The sequence below is a fragment of the Typopeltis vanoorti genome, chromosome 16 (assembly GCF_054136105.1).
Source record: "Typopeltis vanoorti isolate ZY-2024b chromosome 16, IOZ_Tvanoo_1.0, whole genome shotgun sequence".
NCBI classification, from domain to species: domain Eukaryota; kingdom Metazoa; phylum Arthropoda; class Arachnida; order Uropygi; family Thelyphonidae; genus Typopeltis; species Typopeltis vanoorti.
The window spans coordinates 67,856,912-67,883,880 of NC_143564.1; the positions used below are offsets into that span (position 1 = coordinate 67,856,912).

The 26,969-nt window shown below is 35.2% G+C and overlaps 1 protein-coding gene across 2 annotated transcripts in view; it reads right to left on the minus strand.

Annotated features, from left to right (window-relative positions):
• The window catches only part of LOC150098101 (uncharacterized), a 117,449-nt gene that overhangs the window by 71,638 nt on the left and 18,842 nt on the right, over positions 1-26,969 (minus strand). The window contains exon 1 of one of the 2 annotated variants that reach the window (XM_090405983.1): positions 20,280-20,366. The exons of the other annotated variant lie outside the window; for it this stretch is intronic. Within the exon in view, the coding sequence (XP_090262109.1) occupies position 20,280 (1 nt within the window). The 5' untranslated portion in view covers positions 20,281-20,366. Of the gene's footprint in view, positions 1-20,279; positions 20,367-26,969 lie in introns of those variants that run through there. 2 annotated transcript variants of the gene reach the window in all.

The following is a 26,969-nucleotide window of genomic DNA, read 5'->3' on the forward strand; positions in this document are numbered from 1 at the left end:
TCTACCAGTACTCAGCAACAATTTGATATTGATATAAAATCTATGAATTCATATTATTTCAGTTTATTAAATTAATTGTATAATATGAATTCATACATTTTATATCAATGTCCTGTTAAATAAATAGCTTAATATGATATGTATAGTCACCATCTATGATTATGTAGTTTAATTTATAATGCATGTATGCAAGTGGCACATCAACAACATCAATATTTACAAAAAAAAAAAAAAAAAAAAAAAGATGTTTGACACACCTGGATAAAAAGGTTCGCCATCACTGCCCTAAACCCACAGTGTGCTGGAGGTACGTGGATGACATCTTTATCGTATGGAAAAACACAGAAAAAGATCTTTTTGATTTTCTAACCAAGATTAACATCACAAAATAAAGTTCACCTTGGAACTTGAGAAGGACAAACAATTGTCATTTCTGGATACCTTAATTAAAAAAGAAATGGATGGACATATCAGCCTTGCAGTCTATCGCAAACCAACCAATACAGGTCGATATTTGCACTTCACATCTTCGCACTACATTCCTCAAAAACTGAGCATTGTACACATGCTCAAAAATAGAGCCACTCGCATCCCAACAGAAGATCTCAAAGATGAATTATCCCATATATCAAAAACCCTGATAGACAATGGTTATTCAAAAAAAAAAAAAAAAAAAACGATCCATAAGATACTTTTCTGCGAGCCCCCCCCCAACAACAATCTGAGGAAACACATTACAAATGACATTCCTTATGCTGGGACAGTTTCTAAAAAGATTGCTACACTCCTCAAGCCACATGAAATACGAGTAACTTTTAAACCTTAAAGACTATCCGCCACTTTTTAAGATCTCCGAAAGAAAGTTAATGCCTTCTTCAAATACGCCGGTGTCTATAACATTCCCTGTTCATGTGGATTAAATTACAATGGTCAGACTTCAAGAAGTTTGGAAATAAGAAAAAGAACACGTCGGAAATGTAAACAACAACAGAGAAGACAACTCTAGGTCAGCCCTTCATTTCTCGGGGCCAAACCATACCATCGAATGAGACAAAAGCTCTATGCCCTATTTAGAAGATTTCCGATCCCGAAACATAAAAGAAGCTATAGCAGTCATCCATTCTAAATGCAACCTCAATAGAAATGAAGGTTTAATTCTAGCTGATATTTGGAAGACCCTCATAAGATCATTAAGCACGCCAGAGATAAATTTCGCTGCTAATTACAGAACGTTCCTGCATAACAACAGTTGATATCATACACGCTCCATGCGTTTGATGTACGCGTTCTTCTGTATTTGTAAAAAAATACAATTGTATTCGGTTCATTCCTTCACGAACAGTTTACGTTGTATTGTATTGTTGTGTTTTGTATCTCTTTTACACACCCTAACGAAGCCAGACAACTAAGTTGGCGAAACTTGGTGTTTTTTTACTTAGTAGCAATTATCAAAATCCTTCGGCCAATATACAATCCAGTTTATGTTAATTTCTTGCAAGTATTGTTATTTCTAAAAAGAATTAGGCATTCATCATGGCTTTCTGTGCATAGTTGATGTTTTGATCAATAAGAATTATATTTGCTTTTAGATGCTTTTCTCAAATACCAAGTATGGAGTATTGATCAATGACTGTTGAGTGACATGAGAAACACACCACATGAATACAGGATGACAGTAATTTTCAAGAAGTAGTGACTACATTCGTAATAGTGTTATTCGTGTAGATTTATACAAAAAGATTGATTTTTCTCTTATTCTAATTTTTCTACAATTTTATACAGTGTTTCTTTTATCCTAAATGAGTAACCTAATTTAGTAAACCCTTTTTAGATAAAAGTTCGGTAATACGCCTCACTTTTCTAACTCTGGTAAAAAAATATCAAAAAAAAAAAAAGAAAAGAAAGAAGAAAGAAAGAAAAAGAAAAAGAAAATAAAGAAAGAATAATAAAAAAAGAAAATAAAGGAAGAATAATAAAAAAAGAAAATAAAGAAAGAAATCAGTTAACGCCTTTTATTTCCTTATAGGAAGAAGGTGCTCAATGTTTAAAATTCAATTTACAAATCAACACATTTGTAACTATTTTCCCATACCATAAAAATGACATATATTCTTTAACTCTGCGATTGGCAGATTCTATTTAGACGGGTTTTGTGAATTGTATTTTATGATGCTTTCAGAAATTACTTCACTCTTAGAGTAGGTTTCGAGAAAATGTGTGATAGCGGAGGGAGTAGATGAAGAATAATGTATGTCAAAATACTCTCTCATACATTTTTGAAGTTTTCAAATTAAAAATACTGTACATCAGTTTAATGTACTTCAAAAATCTTCAAAATCATTAAGACTTAAAAAAAAAAAAACCATACATAATAAAAACAGAATCCAGAAGTAAAGATTTCAAAATATTGCAATAGACGCTACACACGACATAGAAAAGGAAACTTGTGTTTAGTCACGTGACGCTCTGGCACATCAGCCCGTATACGCCATCTATCAACCTCTTTTGTTAATACATACAGCAACATTTCTTTATTCCACAGAAATTAATATTGTGATGAGAGGTTTCGCCACAGTAAAATTAGTCTTATTACTTATTGAACAGCCCAGGTATATATATATATATATATATATATATATATATATATATATATATATATATATATATATAGAAAGTATTTTACCTTGGGTATAATAAATGTTAAAGATACCAAGCTATTTTATGGTTAGCAAACAGACAAACAAGTAAAGTTTGCGCCTGCAAGTGTTGCAAGTCTAGCTGACCCTGCACGTAGTGCAAGACCAAGGCAACTCATAGCAAAAATAGAATAAGCTCTGATCACTAATCTTAATATTTTAAGGTTTAAAATAGCTTGGTATCTTTAACATGTGTGTGTGTGTGTGTGTGTGTGTGTCCAGGAAGAGAGAGATTAAACCTAGCGAAGTGAGTGTTCAGAAAGGTAAGATGTAAGATGAACTAAGGTTCTGATGAACAAATGTAAGATGTAAGATGAATTAAGAACTGAGCTCTTTTCAGATAGTTAACAAAGATTGGACTGGGCTTTGGTAGCATTGATGGTAACTGATTTGCTAGCACCCAAGGTAATTCTACATTTAGCAGAAAACTCGTATTCAAATTCAAAATCCTTCGAAGTAACACTGGAATTTGTTGATTGTTTTATAATTGCTTCATGTTTGTCTCAAGTCATTGCGATGCTTTCCGCTTTTTCACACTCGTTGGAGAATCAAGGCTTGAACAGTGGAAAAATGTTTGAAAAAACCTGAGTGAGGAATGGAGGCTTTTAATCCAGCAATAATAATTTATGTAACTCGATCAGAACAAATGATGATTGTAATAAATTTATTACAAAATCTAAAAGCAAAAAGTTTTCTTTTCACATTTTTTTCATATCATTTTTTAATTTTCTGATGTGACCTGAGAAGAGGTCAGAAGTTCTGCGATATTTAGTGACAGAGAAGTCTAAGATCTTCCTATAAAATTGTGTACTATCGTTTAAGAAAGTGCCCTAAAAGCTTGGTTATTTCGTGGAGATCAAAATATGAGCTTTGTTTAGATGATCCCAAAACCTTAAGCCTGCGCTATCCTTAATTTAGTACAATAAGAAGAATGGGTGAGTAGGAATTGTGATGCTAACCAATTACAACCCTACAACTGAAAGTTGTTTTTTTAGGGGAAATTAAAATGTTCGTGTTTCCCTAATACTGCTACTGGTGATAACTTAGAAATGTAGTTAGACAAAAGTGCATAACTGTAATTTTCGAAATCCAAAAGTATCTTTAAAAATCAAAGTTTACGGATTCAGACAGTTATGATTTGTCATAAATGATACCGTATATGCGTAACTGGCATTAGCATATCAGAAATACTTTTATTTAAATACTTCTTTACCCTTTGCATTAACAGAGAAGAAGCCACATTTTCCAACCACTGTTTCGATGACGCATTCATTTGATAGAAAATGAGGGTAACAGTGCGTTCACTTCATTTTACACACAAAGAATGGAGGCTCGTGTGATGAGATGATGCACTGTTATAACCTTCTTGAATGCTGTGTAACCGTGTTTAAGTGTACGTGGCAAGAACTAGAATAACAAGGGAAATGAATGGGTTAAGTTTTAGTGCGTCACCGGGAACAACCCAGATCATCGTTCTCACAGTTAAACGACCTACTTGGGAAAGGTAACGTTGTGTGGCGCGGAATTCAGAAATTGAAAGTGTAGTTCATTTTAGTAAGGAAATATGCGATTGCTTGACATTGCCTTGTGTGTCTGAACGTGTTTATGGAATTCTAAACAAACAAACAAAAAAGTTGATAGTTAAAGAATGCAGCTTAAAAAAAGGATAGAAGACTTCAACGTAAAGCTATTAAATAAAAGAATATTATGAATACATCATTATTTAAAAGCCAAAAATTTGAAAATTAAAAGCTTTGAAGCTTTTCATTAAGCTTAAAAATATTTGGCTTTAGATAATGATGGATTCCTTATATCCTTTCGCTTAATAGTTATCAACTAACTTTATATTTTCTTTAATGCGTTCGGCATTTTATTGCATCGCAGTATTTTATTCACAGCATTACAAGTTACTAATTCATATATAAATTAGGATTTCGTTACATATACAACGATATCCACCTTTAAAAAGCAATAGCTTAAACAGACAATTCAAGAATAGTGGGCAATAACAAGTCAGACATGGTTTCTTGGCTTTAAAAATATTCAACTTAACATGGCACATTCAGTCAGGATATATTATCGCAGTTCAGATTCAGAACCACTCTTCTAACAATCTGAGAGAGAGAGAGAGAGATTGTTCCTTTTGTTTAATGGATTCTCCACAGCATGTCCCACTAATATTGCATTGAATTCATATCGGAGGATCCGTCTAGGACAAGTGTTCAGGTACAATCGTATGCTTTCCATACATATACTTGAAATCTTTTAGCTCGATGGCTAGTAGGGTTGTAAATTTGGAAGACCATTATGACCTGCGCAGAATTGTTGTCAACGTAGTTGCGCAAGATCGCACAAGAATGTTGCTGGGTTTGTCATACCTATACACTCCTTTTTTTTTGTGCAGTACTCATAGTTCTTTGTTACACAACCACCAAGAAGCGTCATAGCATATTATTCTAGCCAACAAAAGCATTTCCCGATCACTACACCACCACTAGTCGTCACTGAGTTCATACAGTTTGAAGACACGGATGGAGAGAGTGCGGCAGACGACTGTCATCTTGTGCTTCTAACTCTTTGGTATTATTGGCTGAAACAGTGCGAGTTCGAAAGTCGGTGTTTCGAAGGTGCAGAAATTAAAACCAGAGTTTCTTGGAAAAGTGAGTCCTAATGATTGCACCAGTCATCATCTAATTCAGAACCGACTGAAAAAGCCTAGAATATTTTACTCTAATAGACGATTAGAATCAAACCCAGATATAGTATCATGGAGGCTACTACGAGGAATGCCTATATGTATAGGCATTCCGATAATCGAATGTCAATAAGAATTTTGGATTCGTCGGATGGTTTGCTCCTCTATTAGAGTATTTATCTATCATATATTTAAATGTCACCATATTCACTCTATCATAAGCACATGATAATGATGTACAGGTACAATCGTATGCATTCTACTGATGACCAATCATCATCATCAATGGCTCAACAGGTACTTAAGTGGCCACGTCCTTTTAAGTATCCTTGGATTTCATAATCCATAACTCCAGGATAAGGTGGTTAGCCCTATGCTTAAAAGCATTCTTTGTTTGTAAATTTTAGTGGCCGATTTGCGTGGTTCCGGGACGAAAAGCCCTGCCACATTCGTATGAGACCGGGTAACTTACCTTCAGTTGAAAAGCCCTAATAAAGGTTCCTCGCGTCCTAGACGGGATTCGCATCAAAGTCGTTCCAACCAAAGGGCTTCATCTATACCGACTGAGCTAAGGAAGCTCTGCAGTTATACTCGCTGTGTCGAAGTAGGCATAATAGCACTATTTCAGAAAAGCTGTGCATATGCGCGAGCACGCACGCATACACACTAAGAGCATATACAGGGTGTCCCAAAATTCACGCAAGATTTAAATTTAGCGCCATTTGTACGGTAAAGTTTGCCAACGAGAAAAAAAAAGACAGCGTGACAGCTGACAGTTCAGGGTTATTAAAAATTACCACACACAGCGAAGAGAGTTCGTTGAATGGATTATGGAACAACAACAAGTGGATGCTTATTTTTCGAACAAAATCATCTTCAGCGATGAGGCTCATTTTCATCTTGATGGCTTCGTTAATCGACAAAATTGTCGCATTTGGGGTTCAGAAAATCCACGAGTGATTGTTGAGAAACAAATGCATCCACAACGTGTCACTGTTTGGTGCGGATTTTGGGCTGGAGGCATCATCGGTCCATTCTTCTTCGAAAATGCGGCTGGTAAGGCAATAACAGTTAATGGTGCTCGCTATCGCGACATGATAATCCAGTTTTTTGTGCCTAAATTGCAAGATATGGATGTGGACGACATGTGGTTTCAACAAGACGGTGCCACATGCCATACAGCCCGAGAAACAATTCAATTACTGCATGAGTCATTTCCTGGTCGTGTAATTTCCCGTTTTGGTGATCAGAATTGGCCGCCCAGATCATGTGACTTAACGCCGTTGGACATTTTTCTTTGGGGTTTTTTGAAGTCTAAGGTTTATGCCAACAAGCCCACGACCACCCACGCCTTGAAGGAGGAAACTGAGCGCTGTATCAACGAAATTCAGCCACATTTATGCAAAACGGTCATGGAAATTTTCGACAAAAGAGTGCGTATGTGCCAGCAAAGCCGTTGAGGCCATTTACCCGATATGCTATTCCATGCATAACCCTATACTGTATACTTTATGAATCAATAAGAAATTACAATTTTTTATTAGAAGCCTGTGTTTTCTATCAAAATTACTTCTTGCGTGAATTTTGGGACACCCTGTAGATGTGGAAAAACCTTTACTAGTCCTGAACAGAACTATGTTCTGCTCTAGTCTTCTAGGCGATGAAATAGCTGGTCTCATGTGAAGGTGGCAAGTTCATCTCTCAGAAACTCAGGTTTTTATTAAAACAGGCGAACACGCATTTTATAAACATAATACACTAACCTTGGGTACAATTCAAATACAATCTACTATTCTGGGCTTATACTCGCTAGAAGTTTGTGAATATATAAACACTTATTTGGAACCGTTCCTTCTTCAACATTATCACTAGTTACTGTATATACTACTGGTCTTCCTGCTGCATTCCATTTTGTACCGAATGTGCTCTGTTGGGTTGAGATCAGAACTCTGTTCAGACCAGTCAGGTTTTTACACATAATTTTACTCAAATAATGCTGCAACAGCAACATGGTTTCAGTAAAATGATATTGCAATAGCACCCACAGTATGACATAATACATTGCTGTGCAGAAAGAGATATCGATCTGTTACCTAAAACTGTAGCAATGTAAGCTGCATGATGCATTGCGTTACCCACAAGTGTTCCATTTCCGTTTTCTCATTCTTCCAGACACTGCATTCAGAAGTCCAACAGCTTAACAAGAAAAACGGATTCTGACCATTATACCTTCATTCGCAAACTTCACAGTTGTGATGATGCCCTCAAACATAACAGGTTCCTTGCTATCTGTCAGATCAGTACTCGTCCATCCTATCTGAAAAGACGTGATTAAACTCCTAGATTTCTAGCACCATGAAAAAGTCATATTATGCCAGTGTAGTCTGTGCTAATTGCCCTGGTTGATCTTTGGATTACGAGTTGTCATCTACTAATCCTAACCATTGGTGGTAGCTTCCTGGGTCTTCTTAGGTGTTTCCTGACAGAGGTGGCACCTTATATTTTTGGCTGGTAGCGTTGCTTGCAGCTATCTACAGTATCTGTATAACTATCTGTAGATAGTTGCTTACAGCTATCTACATACTGCAGTTGTCATTGGCAGTATGCAGATCTACAGTCGACTCCAGCTGGACGTGTGTGTGTGTGGGGGGGACATCTGTTTGCGTGTATTGCAGTTTAGATAATGAGTGATGACAGGAACACACACACACACACACACACACACAAGATGTATAAAGATTTTGCCGGTATATGAGCATCTGACTAAAATTTATAAGGCAGAACACCGATATAAGAAGATAATATTTATTTTAATTCATATCCTATTTATATATATATCTTCTTCCCTTCACGTATTGGGCCTAATGGCCTCTTACGGAGCTATCCTTAGCTCTTCTAAGCCGTACCTGTCCCGCGGATAAGGTGACTAGTCCTATGCCTACCGGTGTGTCCTATGACTGTAGCCTGTGTGTTCACGGGGTCGGTTTGCCTGCTTGCGGGATGAAAAATCCAAGATAAACTGGGGAGAAAAATCCTGCTGTCCACGCCCAAGACTAGCTAACTTGGCTATGGCTGAGAAAGATCCTTAAGCTCCTCACGTCCGTGACGGGAATCGAACCCAGGACACTCCTTTCCCAGGCATATGGTTGCGAAGCGCGTAGCCACTTGGCTAACTACGAGGACACACCATTCATTTTATTAACATATCAAGCTCAATAACTGATACGTGGTAACTTAGTTTGGGCAAAAATTTTCATGTGGGAGGACTGTTAATTCTGACTCCTTTATCAACTGGCTCTCAGTTGCATGTATGTTCTCTGGCTGATTTGTCTATTTTACGAAAAAACATTCCGAATTTCCATGAAGCACTCGTAATTATAACCGTGTGAAAACATTTATAAGATGTTTTAACTAGACTTACCATAAAAAAAATTTTATCAAACCGGGACATTTTTGAGAGTTTGCTCAAAACAGAAAGTTACGCCTCCTACCCTAAGTACTTATGATTGAAAAGGCTAAATAACGAAGTGGTTAACAAAAAACAACATTTCGTAGTAATAATTTTTAATTAATCTTAACTGAACATAACTTATTATTAAAAAGTTGTTAATATTTATCACTAGCGTGAACTTTTTTTAAAAATTCTTTGTTATTTTTAATCGCGTTGAAAAATTCACTACAATTTAGTTCACTATTAAGTTTGCAGGGCAATACAGCTTTTACTGTTGATTCAGCCATTCTACCTCTTTCTCCAGAACATATGTTATTCATTATTGAGAATATCCTTTCAACAGTTGAAGATGTGCCTGGCAGGCTGAAAATGTATTCTATAATTTGGACAAGATTGGGCAATGAAGTGTTCTTTTCTTTGAAATGAATGAATAGTTGTATCCATTTTTCTTCGTAACTTGTATTTTTCAAAATGTCATAGTTTGCCGACCGAAAAGCTTTTGCAATCACCACTTCATCAAACAGTTCATCCATTATGTTTATTGCATTATTTGCAAGAGTTTCATTAATTTTTTCACCTGAGCTTCAATTTCAGACCAAGTTAATTCATTATTGTTTATCCAAGTAAAAGATTCTGCGCCACCAAAACTGTTTTCCCAAAGCTCAATGTAAGAAAGACATCGGTCATAAAATTTTGTAAACTCTTGGAGTATTATATTAATATTAATATTTCCATGATTTTCCAGTATTCTAAAAAGCTTTTTTGCTTCTTGAGGTATAAATTTATTATCACGCCTTTCCTCAAGATTTGTTTTTAATTTTCTAAGTTCAATGACAATGTCTGTTGCACTCGCTTTTGTACTTTCCATAATCAAGATAGATTTGTTAAACAATTTGAGTTGCCCGTGCACAGACCACATATACATTTCACCACAATTGTTATCAAAGAACTGTTTTATCATCATCGGACAGTAGTGTTCTTGTGAAATAAATATGATTTCCGTCCCTCATAGATTTCAAGTATTCTATCAATAGCTGGAAGTAGCGAAAGAAAACGGGTGTTGCCATGTTGAAGAATCTTTTTATTCTCTACATCTACAAATTCACAGAACGCTTTTAGTTGAGTGACTCGAACCGTATAGATGTGTAAATATTTATAAATTTTGACTACTAAAGCTTCTATTTCAATAGGTAGAACATCAACTGCAGTTTGAAGACAGTTGTGAACGATGTGAGCACCGCAACCAATGCCCACAATATTTCTTCCTAGTTCTTTCTTCAATCGACTGTAAATATTGTTTTCTCCTCTCCGTTTTACACTCCGAAAATTGGTATTGCGGTTATCTCCACAGAATCCAATATTTTTTTTTTGTTATATTATGAGTTTTCATAAACTGACATTAAATGGTTTGTCAGTATTTCTGCAGTTTCACCGGGAACTGATAGAAAATCTAAAAGTTTAACTTTTACTCTACAATCTGGTGCAAAATACAGCACAACACATGGCACAGTTTTAATTTCTTTCCTGTTGGAAGAATCAATTGATATCGTCACAAAATTTGTTTTGTTTAAATCTTCACAGTTGCTGAAACAACAGTGGCTCAATCACATTAACAATGACAGCTTCACATTTTGTTCTACCCAGTCTAAACGTTGTTTCAAAAAGCTTTGATATCAATTTAGATGAACAATCGGCAGACTTAAAGTTGAGATTGTGAATAGCAACATGAAATGCAAAAGTTGCTTCTTTAGCAGCTATTAAAAATTCTTTGTCACTTGGATCGGCACCTTTAAAATATGACAATATCTTTGAGGAAGTTCCTGCCGCTGCTAGACTAGCCTTATGTTTCGCACATGTCAAGTGATTTTTTATGTCCGAACGCCCACTATGAGCCACAGAAAATTCTGAAGAGCACTGTTCACATTTCACTTTGTGAATACGACCACAAACTTTTTTCAAAAAAAGAATAATCCTTTTTTAATTCATCCGTAAACACACAGTTTCTTTTTGGCATTTTGAGGTTAAATTAATTTAATGAAGTAAAAAAAATCACAAAAAACACGCCGAAAAGAAACACCGACTCGCAATCTAAACTCAACTAAGATTGTACATGCTCAACAATGACTTGCGACGCAGCGTACAGGCCACAGTCAAAGTGGGGTATTCGTGTTGTCTAATCGCCATTTTCCGAGGCTGCACTTTTTGTACTGCGTGTATATTCTGCACTTTTAAATTTTTATCAAATAACCGGGACAAAATGACAAACTGGCCGGGACCATACCTTCAAACCATAACTTATTGTTTTAACTAACAATAAGTTAAATGGGCTCATACAAAGGTACAATTATGTGGATTACCTAACAGGTACGGCAGACACGTTCTCAGTATTCTTACATAACTACAATTTCGTATGAGACCGGTTAACTCACTTTCAGTTAAAAATACCTTATGAATGCTTCTAGCGTCGTAGTCTAGATTCAAACTAGTCTGTGATGGGTTTCATGACAGAAGGTGTGAGACGACGACCCCGTTAATAGGCCATTTGAGACAGCATCCTGCCATAATTACCAATAAACATCACTCTTCGCCAAAACAAATTCAGAGAACTGTTCCAAAAATTCGGACATACATGAATGTGTGAGTGCGTTAAACAATAAAAAAGTGATCAGATGGGGATTTTTACTGAAGTTCTCACATATTTCCGAGATATATGTGTGTGTGAGAGAGTGCTATTATTTTATTTTATTTTAATTAAATATCGTCTAATTTAATATTAATATTACGGGTAACGAAACCTGGTGCTTCCAGTACGATCCCGAAGGATACAGTGGAAAAACCCAAGTTCGCCAAGTCAGAAAAAAAGCACGCATATCACGTTCGCAGTTCAAGACCATGCTGGTGTGTTTCTTTGATCACAATGGGAAGTCCGCTATGAATTCATTGAACAGGGACAAACGGTCAACCGATAATGCTATTTAGAGGTGCTGAAAAGATTACGAGATTCTGTTCGGATAAAAAGACCTGAATTGTAGCGTGACAAGTGGATCATCCATCACGGCAATGCACCAAACCATAGTGCGCTCATCGTGAAAGAGTTTCTGGCCAAAATATCGATTACCGAATTAGGTCATTCTGCTTATTCACCCGACTTAGCTCCCTGCGATTTCTGGCTGTTTCCAAAATTAAAGATTGCGGTAAAAGGACGAAGATTTTCTGACATCGCTGATATCCAGCATAATGTGATAAAGGAACTCAAGGGTATTCCGGAAAAAAGTTCCAGGTATATATGCACAAGGCGACTACTTCGAAAGCGACAGTAACCACTAATGTATAGTTCCGAATGTAGGTTTTTTATAGGTGCATTTCAGGAATTAAATTGTCACACCTCGTATACTGGCCTTCACCGTTGTAAGAGTATACCTGGCGAGGTGGGCGATTGTGAATGTGGATAGTCATAATATTTTGAGTGGACCGTTTTTAATATAATATAGTTGACTATGAAAATAAATTGAGCTAACTTTTATGTAACTTCTCATGCTTCCACTAGCATACAGACATCAGAGATCATTAAGGGTAGTGTTATACTCAAAGAGATATTGACGAATGGTGATAGGTTAAATTCGGAGTCTCCAGTTCAATGTATTCTCTCACAAGACATCACCGAAAAAATCCTAGGTATCTCCCAAATCCTGAGAAGCTGCTAGCATTCATATTTGCTCGATATGGTAGGAAAGTTTTTTTAAAGCATGGTCAACAAAGTGACTGCGAATTACTTTTGGTTTCCTTTGTGACACAGAAGGAAAATAATGGAACGTAAATTTAATCTAATGTCAGAAAAATAGAAACCGACATAAGTGTATCATTCTATTCTTTTTATAGCTTTTACTAATTCACCTTTTTTATTTATTATTTTAATTTATGTTATTTATTTATTGTTGTTGTTGTTGTTGTTGTTGTTATTTTATTTTATTTATTTCTTCTTCTTATTTCTTTTTTCAAATGAACATCTTTTAAATTAGGCACTTGACGCAAATCTCACTTGATAACATCAACCCCGTCTTTACAAGGGGAAAAAAAATATTCTATATCAGAAACTGTGCAAAAAACTATTATTCTCTAACAGATCATAAATGGCTAATTTTAAACACAACATCGACTTTAATCTATCAACAAAGCTGTACTGCATAGCGATATCTGAGTTTTTTTTTTTTTTTTTTTGATAAGTGAGCCTACGTAGCTCAGTCACTTGCGATATGCCCTTTGTTTGGAAGGACTTAGGTCCGAATCCCGTCTAGGACGCGAAGAACTGTTATCAAAGATATATTCAACTGAAGTGAGAGCAGGAAAAACACACTCAATATACGAACATAGGACACAACAGGAATAATGATTAACTAACCTATTCCGTCGGATCTGGTTTCTGAAGCCTGAGTGGTATAGTGTGGGTCTACGCGTAAACATAATTCAGATAAGACATGACAAAATTCACGTGTATAGTACGTTATTCCATGCAATGCGTCCTAGTTTTAATCCTGCAACAGAAAAGAAATATGTGAAATAGTAAACAAGTGGGCACAAAGGCTTTCTATTCTGCATAAGTGAGTAAGCTGATACTTCAAATTCATTTCACTAGGAGGACAACGAGGATTAAAAAAAAAAAAAAGAAAAAGAAAGAAACGAATAGGAATCAAGGGAATCTTTCTTTAGCGATGTGTATCGTATCCTGTTAACTCCGCTATATTGCAAAAAACTATAAAACAACTTTAATACAGTAACGTGTTACAACATTGTCAACATTATTTAAACATGATATTCCACAATGCACTCAGCATTTGTTCGAAATACAATAAATTATCCGATACACATGAGTACTCGGGGCATTATGCGAGAAGAACATTTAACTTTCCATTACGCTATTGTGTTTGAGTGAGTAAGCATAAATATTCCGTAATGCACGAGCCGGCTCCGTATGGAGGTTAACTTCATGGTCGAATAACCGGTAACAGTAAAGGCGCGGGAAAATACACCTTACCATCTGCCTGCTCCTAGGTCAAGAGTCAAGAGGAACTTGGTTTCTGAGGTCACGTAAGCGAAAACAAAGTGAATGGCTTTCTTTCTATGCAGTCATTGTTACACCTGCTTGAGTACCGCAACTATATTTTCTTTCCAACTTTGATATTTTATTTTGTGTTCAGGATTGCGTCATGTTTAAACTTTTTTTTTTTTTTTTTTTGGAATGTCACTTAAAACCTAACCAAAAAATCTCCTCACGTCATCGATTATTTATTCTGTCCAACTGTGGATAACAATATTCTACAAGCTAAAGATATCAATGTGTCAGGTTTGTTTGCTGTAAATCGTATATTACATAATATACCACCTAACCAAACCTATGCATTCTAGGAAAAAGGTAATCTTCCTTTAATGATATTTTTTTAAAATAAAATAACCTGATGTTATTCAGGTTCTTGATGCACTTAAAAAACTAAGACAGTTTTTCAGTATAACAATTCTTTAATAATTAATTCTTAAAAACAACCTATTGTCCAATTCAGCATACTTTTCGAAAATAAATACAGAGTATCTTTTCTTAAGGAATTTTAAAATTTTATGAGGGAAAAAATGTTACGATATTTAAAAATAAATTTTCATTTTTAAATGTCGTAACATTAAATTAAATATCGTATTAAACGACTATGGCCGTTTATCACATTCCTATACTTTATTAATAAAAAACAAAAGTCAACTAACTGCTTTGATCTCTTTTCTCTACTATCTATTTTCCAATCTCTCTGAACTTCGTTTTATTCTCTCCTTCTAATATTAAAGAAACTTATCCTCCTGTGACTGCATTATTATTATTATTTTTTATTATTATTATTTTTTTTTACTTGCGGTGTGACAAGAAAGGCACCTCGAGGAATAACAATATTGAATTCAGACATAGCTTATGCTATCCACTACTCTGGTAATGGCAATCGTGTGCACGAAAACCACAAAAAGAAGTCATTTCCAGCCCGTGTGCTGGAAAATTGGATTAGATACAATAAAAAAAAAAGGAAAGAAAAAGATTGCTGTAATTCAGTATTATTGCGTATCCTTCTAGAAAAAAAAACAAATAAACTGTAAGGCATGTGAAGAAGACATCTGCAGGGAGGAAGAAAAGACTGTTTACGAAGAAGCAGAACAGCTATTTAAAGCGATTATCACCAAGCATTGAACGGCTACATTAAATGAACTAAAACGACGGAGGAATAACAGTACGTACAGTAGTCGAAGCAAATAGCGCTATTATTAGAAGTCGGTTAGTGGGTAGCAACTTGCAAAGCCTATCGTTCATCCCTTCCTCCCCCCCCCAAAAAAAAAAACAGTGACTAAAAATGCATTTAACATAGTCAAAAGAACATACTAATTCATATCAGTGGACCACTAATTTTTTTCGGATAACTCGGAGTCCAACTTAGATGACGCAGATGGAATTGAGTGCAACAGAAGTAGACTGACGGTGCTTTTCACCAGTCTACTTTTGTTTCTTCATGTTAATCCACTCACGAAAAGTTGTAAACCTGTAACACATTTTAGTACAGCGGGTGAACATAACCCGGAAATTCTACCTTAGAGATCGATCGAACATTGTCCTTTTTCAAGTCACATCAGGACTCCAATAAGCTGAATAGCAGTCTCACACCAGACGATGAAAATCATCTAACACCTAAATATGCAAATCATCGGCCACCTTAAAACATTCATAAATATCCATGTCTTCGAACCATGGATCGAAGAGGTAGTGAAATTTCCTATTTTTCAGATAATTTGGCGTTGGTGATTATATGTATTTCCTGCAAGGAACGTCGAAGCTGAGTTACATTCACATGGTGAAAAGAAAGTTTCATAATTAATAAATTTTGCACTTGAAAACAGTTTCAAAATAGCTCTACACCTTGCCATCGAGCTAAAAAGGTAAGCATTGTTTTAATACTGATTTTTTCAATGATTATTAAAAAAAAAAACTATAGATTATTTTAGTATTTTCAGTAACATTTTATTCTATCCCCCCTTCCTTGGGTAAAAGAATATTTGCAGAAACAAACAAACAAAAAACATCAGAATGGTACTGTGGCTTGATAAAATATCTTGGATCTTTTATGCTATTAATCATTGTTGATTTATAGAGCTCAGTAGTAAGGGAAGAAACCCACCAAAAACTAAGAGAGAAATACAGAAACAATAATATGAGCGTCATCAACTGGTATTAGCAATGTTATACCTTTTTCAGCAAGCCATGGGATGTGTTGCAGCAGTAATAAAGGCGAAAAGTGGTCGTTGTTGTTTGTAATTATGACCGAAGCAACAAGGGCAATGAGGACAGCGTATTATGAGAACACACACACGCACTTTGTGTGTGTGTGTGTGTGTGTGTGTGTGTGTGTGTGTGTGTGTGTGTGTGTGTGTGTGTGTGTGTGTGTGTGTGTGTGTGTGTGTGTGTGTGTTCTGGATGACTAAGATGACTAATCTGTTTGCTGGAAGAAAAAATAAACGAATTTCGGGAGTAATAAAACTTACTACCTACGTATGAGACCCCAAGGTGAAAGGTAATCCAACAAAATCCCGAAAACTAACAAGCGATATTGATACTGAATGCTTGATTATTATTATGTATTATTATTATTATTATTAAGTTCTCCTGGGATCAAAATCTCATCGAGTGAGATTTTAATTATAGTACTAATTATTATTATCACAAACCTCTATCTTAGAGTTTACAGACTCATCGTGGAAGGTCTACCCTGCTTAACTTTAACTTGCAACAACATAACAAGTACAAAAGTAATACAAAATGATTTAGTCTGATGGCTCTGTTCTACCACCACCATTGTGTAATGACACTCTTTTACCCTTTTCCATTCTTCAGGGAATTTTCCAGTTGCAAGGCTCGCATTAAAAAGTCAGTGGCACTGTTAATTTCTTAGCACACTTCTTTAAAACACGTGGCGAAATCTCATCCAGTTCCACAGCCTTGCTGGTATTTAGCGTACTTCGTATTCTAAATACACCTACTTCACTCGCTCACTTTTAATCCTTCAACCCTCCCTGTCAACCTAGGAATAAAACCTGCTCCGCGAGAAAGATATACTCTAATAAAATATTCATTAAACAACTCTACTATATCATCGGCATTGGTCACTTGACCACCACCTGTTCCTTATAGCAAGGTCGTTCGTCCACAATAATTCCTCTTCCTGCTGGTCGCATAACGAATGTTCCTTAGGATAATCCCAAGGAATTATCCTTCACCTGTAGCGCTAGTCTTCGCTCAAATTCTATTTTTTCCCTTACACACTATACAAGTCACCCTCTTCGTTTGAACTTTATATTCCTCATGCTAATGTTCTGTACTTTCACCTTTTTCCATAACTTATTTTCATATGCAATTCCTTCTTGATTTCCTTAGCCTTCCATTTTACCCCATAGTTCTTTATTTTTCAATGCAATTAATCACTGCTTTAACAAATATTCCTCAACTAGTTTCCATGCAGTATACTTATCTTATTACTTTAAAATTCTTCTATCCATGGTAATGCTTCAGACTAGTTTCTATGATTCTTATAATCATGTACGTTGTAATTTCACACCGGTTCCTTTTTCTTTATGGCTTTGTTAGGCTTTTTACAATCCCAAAGTCAATATACTCTTATCAACTGGAGGCAAGAAGGACATCAGTTGCAATCATCTGCTCTAATATTATAGCCAAATCCCGCATTCCCTTCATCACATGCTATGCAAGACATCTGTTCCTCCGAGACTTCCAGAAATTGAATTTCCTTATTGCCATAACCAGTTATTACTCTATTTTACAATATGTCTTGTTCATCATCCTCTATGTGTTATGTCCTACAGCAACATCCTACCAAATATTTGATCCTCTCCACCTCCATCTTACATCATACACTCAAAAATATTAGTGCCATTTTCTTCCGGGTTCGATACCATGAAAGGGTACACCTCGTGAGCTATCATAAATAACACTCTACAACTCCGTTCCTCCTTACTCTCCTGCCTAAAAATAGTATACGCTTCCATCTATCAGGACATCATCTTCAGTCAGCCATGTTTTACTAATAACAAGAATCTTAGGATGCACTGAGTCAGTTCAAGCTCCGAGTCATTCTCTTTATTTCTGATACTCCAGGTATTTGTATTCAGAAAATGCAACGCATTGCAAGCTTTCCCTATATGATTACTCTGCTAATATTCTCAGTAGTCATATATCTATTATTGTATTCGCCAGTCTCCATTGCATTCTACGATATATCATTTCCTAAGCCATCCATCAATTCTAGCTTTCCTGCTCCAACGCTTCCATTTGATCAAATAATAGTAACGTTTCCAAACACCTTCCATTTGAAATGTAATCCATCCCTTGCATACGTCGCTCTCTACTGACATCAAATGCCCTCAAACTTTCACGTATTCCAAAATCTCTCTCTTCCTATGTATTTCCAACATAGGAAGAAAAGGTAAGGAAGCGAATAGTAATGCACTTACTATTCTCTTCCTTAGATTTTTGTTGTACACTCTCAGACACTGATCTTAGATCATTTGCTGCCCTTTCAATACTGCTTCTCAGATCATTTGCACCAACCATCAATATCATATAATATTTTACCTTCTTTTCATTGCCCTTTAAATCCTCTCTATTGTTGGCTTGGGCAAGAACTTCCCTAACATTTTACTCTACGCACCCACAGATTACATCCCTTGCAGTTTCATTTTCTAATCTTACATCAGCATTTCTCTCTCTCTCTCTCTCTCTCTCTCTCAATGTGCAGTACTTTAATAATATATATATATTCACATAAGAAAAATTTTGATGCTAATAGTAAATATTTGTTTCAAATTACCTCAAACTAATGTCATTATGCTCATTATGTGATTTTTGTAATCCCGAAGAGGTCCTTTGTAATGCGAACGTAACTAGTCATGTTCATGTAAATATAAATACAGTATATACCCTGGGCCGACGTTACCATTTAGGCAACCACCTAGGGCGTAAAACTTCAACCTATGCTTTATTCATACTTTACTAAAATATCAAAATTAAATAGTGATATATGATTTAGGTATCGATTCTTTTTCCTTATCCCTCACACATCACACTATTTTACTATTTAACTCTTGGTTCTTTTTTGTTCCTTACCTAAATGATTTGAACTTACCGCTATTTAAAATTCAGTTAAGATAAATATTTTAAAACGTTAACATTTTAAAATATTAAATTTCGGTATTTTATAACTTTTTTTTTTGTAAATGAATTATAACGGAGAATTTTCAAATTAATTAAAAAAGAAAATAAAAAAAAGTCCTATTAATTTAACCTGAAAGACAATTTTATTTTGTTTAATGTCAATTAGAAACATTTCAGTTTATGAAATAAGGGGCACACTTGTAAACTTTGCCTAGGGCGCAAAATAACCTGGCACCGACAGTGTATATACCGACATACTCCTATTGTTTCTTTCGGCTTTAGTCATATAAATTTTTCATTTAAAGTTTAGAGAAAAAGTTTAAGATTCAGTTAGAATGTTTGCCTTTCTTTCAATAATATACTACAGATAACATCTAAATTTTATCTTGCAATGTAGTTCTGTTGATAGATGAAAAGATAAATGCAAAAAACAAAAAAATTAATTAACCTACCTGCATTCTAAAAAACCTTTTGCAAGCTCTCAAAAAAATGACTGCATACATATCACATATGGTACACTGAGCAAGTAAATGCAATACATTTCAGCGTCTGCACCGATCATTCACTGGTTCGAGATTAGAGTCTGAATCAAATCTAAAATTAATAAATTTGCTTCCTGTTTCTTCTAGGCCACATTTATATTGTTTCCTCAAGATCCAGATAGTGAAACAATTAATCCTTCCTAAGAAAATTCACTAATTAATTTGGCATTGGTGAGAATTAGACCCGTACCAAACTGTATTTGTTGAACATGCATTTAAGATTGAAAATTACAGTAAGCGGAAATATCACTATTGAGTTGTCAAGTACGATGTTTAACTTGAAGGTCGGCAAAGATGCACGCTAGGTAAAAATAATTCGAAAAGGTTACATCACTTTTCAAATTTGCTTCGATCACCATGACCTCAACAGTCCGTTAACAATTAATTTAAATATTCCATCTAAACTGAATAAGGAAACGCATACATATTTCATGACACACACACACACACACACACACACACAAAAAAATAATAATAAATAAATAAATAAAAAACCGTCTTAAATTAAAATTTCGCAGAATCATTCACTGTTAAATTAACACTGAATCGAATAATTATAAATATGCATGGGACAAAATACAGTCACATTAAAAAAATAAAAAAGAAGAAGAATATTATCAGACTTGCAAAGTAGTGTCCAGAAGCTTACTTGATGGAGCAGTTAGCGTATCTCTCCAACAGCTTGCTGATTGGAATCCCGCTGTGCGCAGGGATGTTCGTGAATGTTATTAGGTAGGAAATGAACTTCATCGCCGGAGTAAGAACACCGTGCAGCTTATTGGAGGCCTGAAGTGGGTTGAAAAAAGTTCTCTGTTAATTTTCTAGAGCAAGGTTTCCGAATTATGTAAATAAAAGAATACCAAATAAAAAATCTCATTGCCCGTTCACAGAAATTGTGTCTTATATGCTTACAATCTTTCGTGAGAGTTACATTAATTATAAAAAAAAAAAAAAAAAAACTGTGACTACATACATCCAAGAATCATACATACGTCTCTGACGTGTGATGAAAAGTATGAACATGTAACTAGACAATGATGTACACTTTTAATAGTCAAAATATACATTATAACCAAATTACACTTAGTAGAGATTTTGTTAGAGCCTCCGTAGCTCAATCGGTATAGACGAAAGCCTTTGGTCGGAAAGACCTGGGTTCGATTCCCATCAGTAAAGTGAGGAACCTTTATACGGTCTCTTTCGACGAAAGGTGAGTTAGCCGGTCTCATACGGAGGTAGGATTTTTGTTTCCTCCGGAAACTGGGGTTTTTCGTCGCCGAGAACACGGGGCAAACCGGCCCCGTGAACACATCAGGAGGCATAGGGTTAACCACCTTATCCTCGAGATGGTTGCGGTTACAAGAATGGGGGAAAAAAACCTCTACGCCGTAAAAGGTAAAAGAGAGAGGATTAAGAAGGCGAAGAAGATAAATTTCGTTATTTAGAAATGATGACGTACAAATTTTCTCAGATTAAATCATTATCAGAAAGTCAGTTTCTGTAATTGATGCAGTCCTCCGGTTTGCATCACACGCACACTGCACAACTCGAAAAAAATGTAGAATATTAGTTTATCTTTAAAAAAAAAGTCATTTTTGAACATGAGGCTTAAGTAAGTTAAATACCGATACAATAATAAATAAACAATATTTAAGACTTCTTTATACATATAATTGATAATAAAAACCATTCCCTGAAATTTTCTTTTGGGAATCTTTGCTATCAATCCTTATAAACGGCATGTAACCTTAACACGTTATTCTTCGATGTCATTCGGTAGCCTAGTGATGTGCCCTGTGAAAGTTAATATTCTAAAATTTTAATCGGAAGATTAATAATTAAACTCGCAATTGTCTTTGGGCTGAAAGAAAAAAATATGTCTACATCGACCACGTCTCCTTTAAATTAGGATGTAGAGTGTAACATAACTAAAAATAACCTCCAAATTTTATTCCGAGATAAAATTAGATTAAAATTAGTGTAACTAATTTCTTCGTTTGGAATTAAAATAATAAATACATGAAATTGCAGCGCTCAAATTTAGAAAACGTTCCTTTATTTAAGGATATTTTCCTTTTTAAAATAATAATAAATAAATTCAAAAATAAATAAATAAAATAAACATTATGAACAACTATATCCTTTGAGATGAAATATGTCTTTTTTTTATGTAATTCTCACCCACGAAAGGTTGTAAACTTATAATACAAAATTTCAAGCCAGTTCAGGCCTCCAATAAGAAGGGGGGGGGAGCGATCTCACACCGGGCGATGAAATTCATTTCCCACCTAAAGACCATCACAGACAATCATGCCCACTTTATTTGAACCTATAGCCTTTTGGCTAGAGAAATAACGAAATAATGTACATTATTTCTTTATCTAAAATAACAATTCTTTATTTCCAGGTGCAAGATCTTACAGATTACATTAAAATGAAATAGCCATTCTTTTTTGTTTAAGTTAAAATGTAACGTAAAATCGTATAAAACAACAAATGACGAGGCACCCATATGCACTCTCATTATATATGCATATCTCTTGGGGTTCAAACGAGAACAGAATATAAAGCAATGAGTGAAAGGCTGTAATGAACGGTTTGACTTAACTACATAAATATTCGTATCAGGATGACACCAACTTGCCCTAGATAAAAGACCTAACAAAACTCATCAGAATGCGACTCTCAATAAAAGTGGAGTGGTGCCAAGGACAGCAGAAACATACACTCCTGTGAAATAATCAAACAGGAATATTTGTTAAGATTCCTAGTGATTTTCCATATTAAAAAAACGCAGGAACACAGAGACAACAAAACTAGATCTAATTGAGAACAGAGAAACTGCAAAATAAATGGACTCATCAATCTCATCAATTGCACAATCTCCAAAAAATGATAAAAATTAATTAAAATAAAATAACTTGTTAGAACTGGCGCTACGAAACGTAGCACCAGTCAAACAACCTTTGTGAGGGACGCTCACTTAAATTTTATCATATACTCGCATAACGAGCTCGTTTCAATGAGGGGAAGAAATTTGGTTTCATTGTAATCATATGACTAAGTAAAGCTTGAGGCCAGTATATTATATCTGTCAATGGGTGTGTTCTCTGATCGATCTGCCTGTTTTGAGGAAGAAAAGTATGAGTTCCCCGGAGAAAAAATCCTGTTGAATCCATACAGAGTCGGCAGGATTTTTTCTCCCTGAAACAAGGAAACTTTAAACTAGATTCTGAACAGCATGCTGGTGTGACATAGCATGTAAGCATCTTCCAATATTGCACTATTTCCTGTATATCTCAAAGGAAAGTCTACTATGATCCACCACTGAGATAAGAACATCTAAGAAAGGAATTACTCTGTTCCTTTCAACTTCCACTATAAATTGGATTCTGTGGCTTAAGCTATGAATTAAGCTGTTGAGGAAGTCAGTAAAAATATAAAGGCTTCTTCGAAACCTATCCACATGATGAATAATCATCTACATGCCTAATTCACCCGATAACTCATCGTCAGTTAAAAATGTTTTATAAAGGTACCGCGCGTCCTATATGCGATTAGACTCCAGGTCATTTTATCCCCCCCCCAAAAAAAAGATGATGCTTTGAATAAAAGGTTCACAGAGAGACAGAGAGAGAATGAATGGATAAAAGAATTATATAAGCGAATGAATGAAAGGTTCAGAGAGAAAGAGAGAGAAGATGAAAGAGAGAGAAAGGGGAAAGGAGAGGAGACAGGAGAGAGAGAGGGGGGGGAAGGAGAGAAGATGAAAGAGAGAGAGAAATGAGAGTATACCGGGAGGAAGAGAGAGAGAGAGAGAGAGAGAGAGAATGGATAAAATAATGTTTTGAAGGAGATAAAGAAAGGAAAGAAGAGGAGAGAGAAATGAGATAAGAGGAGGAGAGAAAGAAGAGAAATAACGGAGGGAAGAGGAGAGAGAAAGAGATGAGAGTGAGAATCAATGGATAAAAGAATAACTTGAAGATAATGAAAGAATGGTTCAGACAGAGAGACTGGTAAGGAGAGAGAGAGAGAGAGAGAGAGAGAGAGAGATGATAATGATGATGACGGTGATCACAGAGAGAGAGTGGGAACAGAAAGGAGAAAATAGGGGAGAGATATATGGAGTGAGACAGAGAAAAGGAGGGGAGGCGAGAGAAAGGAAAGGAAAGGAAAGAGAAATGACGGAGAGAGAAAGAGAAAATGAATGTGAGAAGAAAGATTCAGAGTGTGATAGAAAGAAAGAGATAAAGAAATAAAACGACTCCTACAAGGGTTGAGGAAAGCTAACTGGTCTACTAAGGCAATCCTTCAGAACTTCCCAAGAAACTAAACAATGCTGGTTGGCGATTAGGATAATCGTTACTGCATCAGTATTAGATGCAACATGCACACTCGAACGCGGGTCAGTTATTCTGGAAGCCAGCTCCTCATGAGTTATGGAGATCGGATACGGGTTCTCAGTATTCTAAAAGCAATGCATTGAACAAAAACTCCCCTCACCCACTGTTGGAACATATACACAGAGGTATAGTCGTTTTTCGAATGACAGATGATTCATGACACGTGAATACAATTATTAATCAAAAGCAGGGTATATGATGCTTGGTTGTTCCATATGATATCAGTCTAGTTCCTCTCAACACATGTTCCATTAAACTTTAGTGGTGGAACAGAAGGCTCACATGCGTTCCAGCAGTGAGCCTGCTAGCATCTAAACATTTAGCTAGTTTTCATAGGGACACAATTTTTAAAAATCAAAACAACTTAAAATTAGGACAATTCTTAATACTAAATAGTAATACTTCTAGAAATGGCGTTCTATCAATGTGTAACGCAGATTACAAAATAATAATATATTCCGTTTTCTACGTTTCCCAACAAGAGTAGCCTGGCAGTGAGCTTCCCGAGTACCACCGAGACAGCTATGACAAGCAATTCCGTTAATGCATTAGTTAAGTAGGTGACCGGCTTGCATATGTAACCGTTTAATCGTCCCCAGGTCTCTATCGCTGGCTCTGTGCGTCCTTGCAGAGGTATACGAACGTGTCCCTGAAATAAGGTGTGGCAAAGGGAGGTTCAGATTTCTGTTGGTGCATGCACTACCCTGTACGGAGAAGGCTAACCGGCATCCATTGTTTCTTGCTTTCCCTTATCTCCATTACATGCTCTTAGACAGGGGACAGACTTTCATCTGGTGGCCTGGCTAATTTATCTCTCTGCTTCTCTCTCTCTCTCTCTCTCTCTCTCTCTCTCTCTCTCTCTCTCTTTAGAATGTTATAACTCCAGTTGTGTCGTAGGTGGCCTTGCTCATAACTCAAAACCAGATAAAAACTGCATTCAGTAAGATTAAGTGAACTCAAGCACCCACTGCTCCACCTTTCTTTTCTTTTTTTTTTTATTCTTTTTTCCTTTTTTTTAATAATAATACCACACGGAAAAGCTAATAAAAACTATAGTACATCAGTAATTATTCTGACTCGATAAGACCTAAAATAATTCGAAACCCTACTCTAAAATTTATATTTTAATTTAATATCTATTTCTTTATTTAAATAATCATATTTAGGATATTTACTACAGTTTTATTAATTAAAACTGGATTCACATGATTCTAATATAGTGGCGAGTACAGTATAGCATAGTATAAAATTTTCAATTTTTCGATAGTAGTCAAGTAATTGCTGTTCGTATAGTAGTGCATTGGTTTTAATATTCGTTTATATATTCATTTTCACTTTTGAATGCACTGTTTTGTAACAAATACGTAAGAAACCGTATTTTTATTTTGAAAGAATCGCTTTGTATAAAAATAACTATACTGCATTGCATATGAATATCATTTTCCAGTTTTATAAAAAAATCATTAAAATAATACTAAAAGTTCACTATTTTATAATAAATGAAAGACTTTCATATTAAAGTATGTCATTATTTTGTCATAAGCTGCAGTTTTATGTTAAAAACATGTTAAACCATTAATCACTTTTATTTTAAATTTCGCTGTTTGCACGTGCTCCACAATTTTCAATAATTTATCTTAATTTGCTCGTTTTTTCATCATGTCTTCATTTTAAAATCTTAAATCTTACTAGTGACCAAATGCATCGCAATGGGGTTTTAAGTGGAAGTTGCTCTTGGGTGCAAATTTCTTCCATTATTTTTTCCCAGCTTTCTACAGAGATTTTACACAGATTTTTTAAAAAAATAATTAGCTTATCCACACAGGATCCAAATATGGAGGCAAAATTAAAGTCAAACGTTTTTATTGAAGTTCGATTAAATTTTAATATTTTAAAATTATCATTTTTAAATGATTCCGTATTTCATTTCAGAGAAGATACAAGTATATCATTGGGATAAATCTTACGATCACCTTCCTTTTATGCTAAAATCTCATAAAGGATTAAATCTTCAAGAATTCATTTGTAGCTTTTCCCCGATCCCTCCCATCATTCCTTCCGCTTATGCTTCTTCCAGAGACGCTCATAAAGTGAAGAACACTGCTAATCAAATAATTTTCCCTTTAGTAAAGAAACTAAATTTAAAGCTCAAACAACCTCATACATGACAGTATTTATAATCCTGCTTCACAAATTCTCTCATCTGTCTTTCTAAGTAAGTAAATAAGTAAACTAGAAAAATGCGCTTGTTTACTTCTCCTTTCTAACGTAACATCAATAATCTTTACGCAGATATGAAGTGGTATTTTTATTTATTTGTTTATTTAAGTTTGTAGTTCTAGCAACTTGAAACCTTTTAGACCAGTTAAGAAGAAAGTTTTGTCCTTGAAGTCCTAAGTTGAGGAGCTGCAGCACCACATTCCATTCGCAAAAATGTAAGGCGTGAAGCAATTTGGATTTTCACTTACAGTAGACGGCGATTAAGAACACACCACAATGCGTCTTGCAATATAATTTTCAGAAATGTCCTCAATGTATCTTCTGCGAAATTTGAAAAACAAAGTTGTTTCCATTAAAAATAACCACAATACTAGCATTTTAACTTTTGCAACACCACGGCTGGATAATTAACACGAAATCTCTTTGTGCATTAAAGGACATTTTAGCATAATGGTGTCATGTCCGAACAAAGTCACAAATTTCCACTTGCTTTGGCTATGATTAGCACAGTTGCTACTTTCAGCATCACTGTCACGCATTTTAATTACACTAAAGTGCAATATACCAAATGAAAATGATTTAGCATAACATAGCAGAAGACACTTTTAGGCAGTGCAAGATAAGAATCTTTTTTTTTCTTAGTTTATTTATTTATTTATTATTATTTTTTCATTCCGTCTACGGTCTACAGATAACCTCTTGACAGCTAATAATAG